Source organism: Limulus polyphemus, unplaced genomic scaffold, assembly GCF_000517525.1.
Source record: "Limulus polyphemus unplaced genomic scaffold, Limulus_polyphemus-2.1.2 Scaffold6144, whole genome shotgun sequence".
NCBI lineage: Eukaryota > Metazoa > Arthropoda > Merostomata > Xiphosura > Limulidae > Limulus > Limulus polyphemus.
The window spans coordinates 38,793-40,133 of NW_013671754.1; the positions used below are offsets into that span (position 1 = coordinate 38,793).

Below are 1,341 nucleotides of genomic sequence, written 5' to 3' on the forward strand. Positions count from 1 at the left end.
TATAAGTTTAACATGACAGCAAATGTACAACGTTTTGACAAAACCTTGTCGAAACGTTGTACATTTGCTGTCATGTTAAACTTATATTAAAGTTTTTCTTCATTACCCATTTAAGCCGTCTCCAGCCATTATAAATGACGATCTTCATTTGCATGGGCCATATCAATAATATTTGAGCTATTACTTCTTATATAAAATGGTTTCACTTATAATAAATCAACTAACGCGAACTCTACATTAATTAAGAATTTATTTAAAACTGAGACTACTTGCTCGAATATTACTTACTCTCAACTCTGACACCGACATTTTCTCGACATAGTTATATATTCTCGTTACCTAGGTATCTACAAATTAAATGAAACAACAGAGGCCGCTGACATAAAAATAATATTTTAATATATTTTACTGTTGTTTTCTCTGCCTCCCTCTTCTCATATTTCAATTTGGGACTCAATCCCCGCAATGGGCACAACGTAGTTAGCCCATTGTGCACTTTGCACTATAAAAAATAAACAATTTTTTAAGTGCAGATAACTCAGACATTTCATTTAAATGTAACAATTCAATGGAGCTTAAAAACTAACCAAAAATAAATTGATAAAGATTGAGACGAATGCTCAAAAATAAAAAAGGTAAACTAAAAGGCAAATATTATGTGACGTATTTCTTTCTTTTTTTTATCATACAAGTTTATTAATCAAATGAGAAGCCTAGGACGCAGAAAGAATTAAAGAAAATGTCACTATTACAAATTATTTACTTTTAGTGAAGTGAAGTCAGTGTTTGTATTTTAGCTCAAAGTTGCAGAATTGACTTACAGTGCTATATCCGCTGTAGGGATCGAGTCCCGAAGTTTAGCTTTTTAAGCACTAAGCTACCAGGAAAATGAAAGCGGAAAGCTCTTCTTATCTATATTTGACAATGTTTAACTGTTACAAGCAAACCAAGAATATCAGGAATTCTGTGTTGTGAGGGGGGAGAAAAATCTTAATGTACCGACAGAAGAAAAATGCGTTTTATTGTTATAACAATACAAGGGCTCGAGTCAACGAACTGTTACGTCTCCGTTTGTTAATTGATTTTTCCGTAACTTTGTTCCGACGAAATTTTAACGACACAAGTCTTTACTTAATAAAACTGGTTTATTCTTTCCGAATATAACCTTACGATACACTTATTTCAATATTCGCGCTAAAACAAACACTATAACGAACGAACGTTAACTTCAACAATACCCTGTGACTGCAGTTCAATTACTCACTATCTACCCACACACTACATTCCCGCGTCACGTTGTCACCCTCTTATATATACCAGGCTACCCTATCTAGTAAATAC

At 33.1% G+C, this 1,341-nt stretch overlaps 1 protein-coding gene across 1 annotated transcript in view; it reads right to left on the minus strand.

The window, feature by feature from the left end:
• Positions 1-362, minus strand: part of LOC106473402 (E3 SUMO-protein ligase PIAS2-like) — a 27,715-nt gene extending 27,353 nt beyond the window's left edge. The window contains exon 1 of the mRNA XM_013934081.2: positions 289-362. Within this exon, the coding sequence (XP_013789535.2) occupies positions 289-309 (21 nt within the window). The 5' untranslated portion in view covers positions 310-362. The remainder of the gene's footprint in view (positions 1-288) is intronic.
• Between the last annotated feature and the right edge of the window lie 979 nt (positions 363-1,341).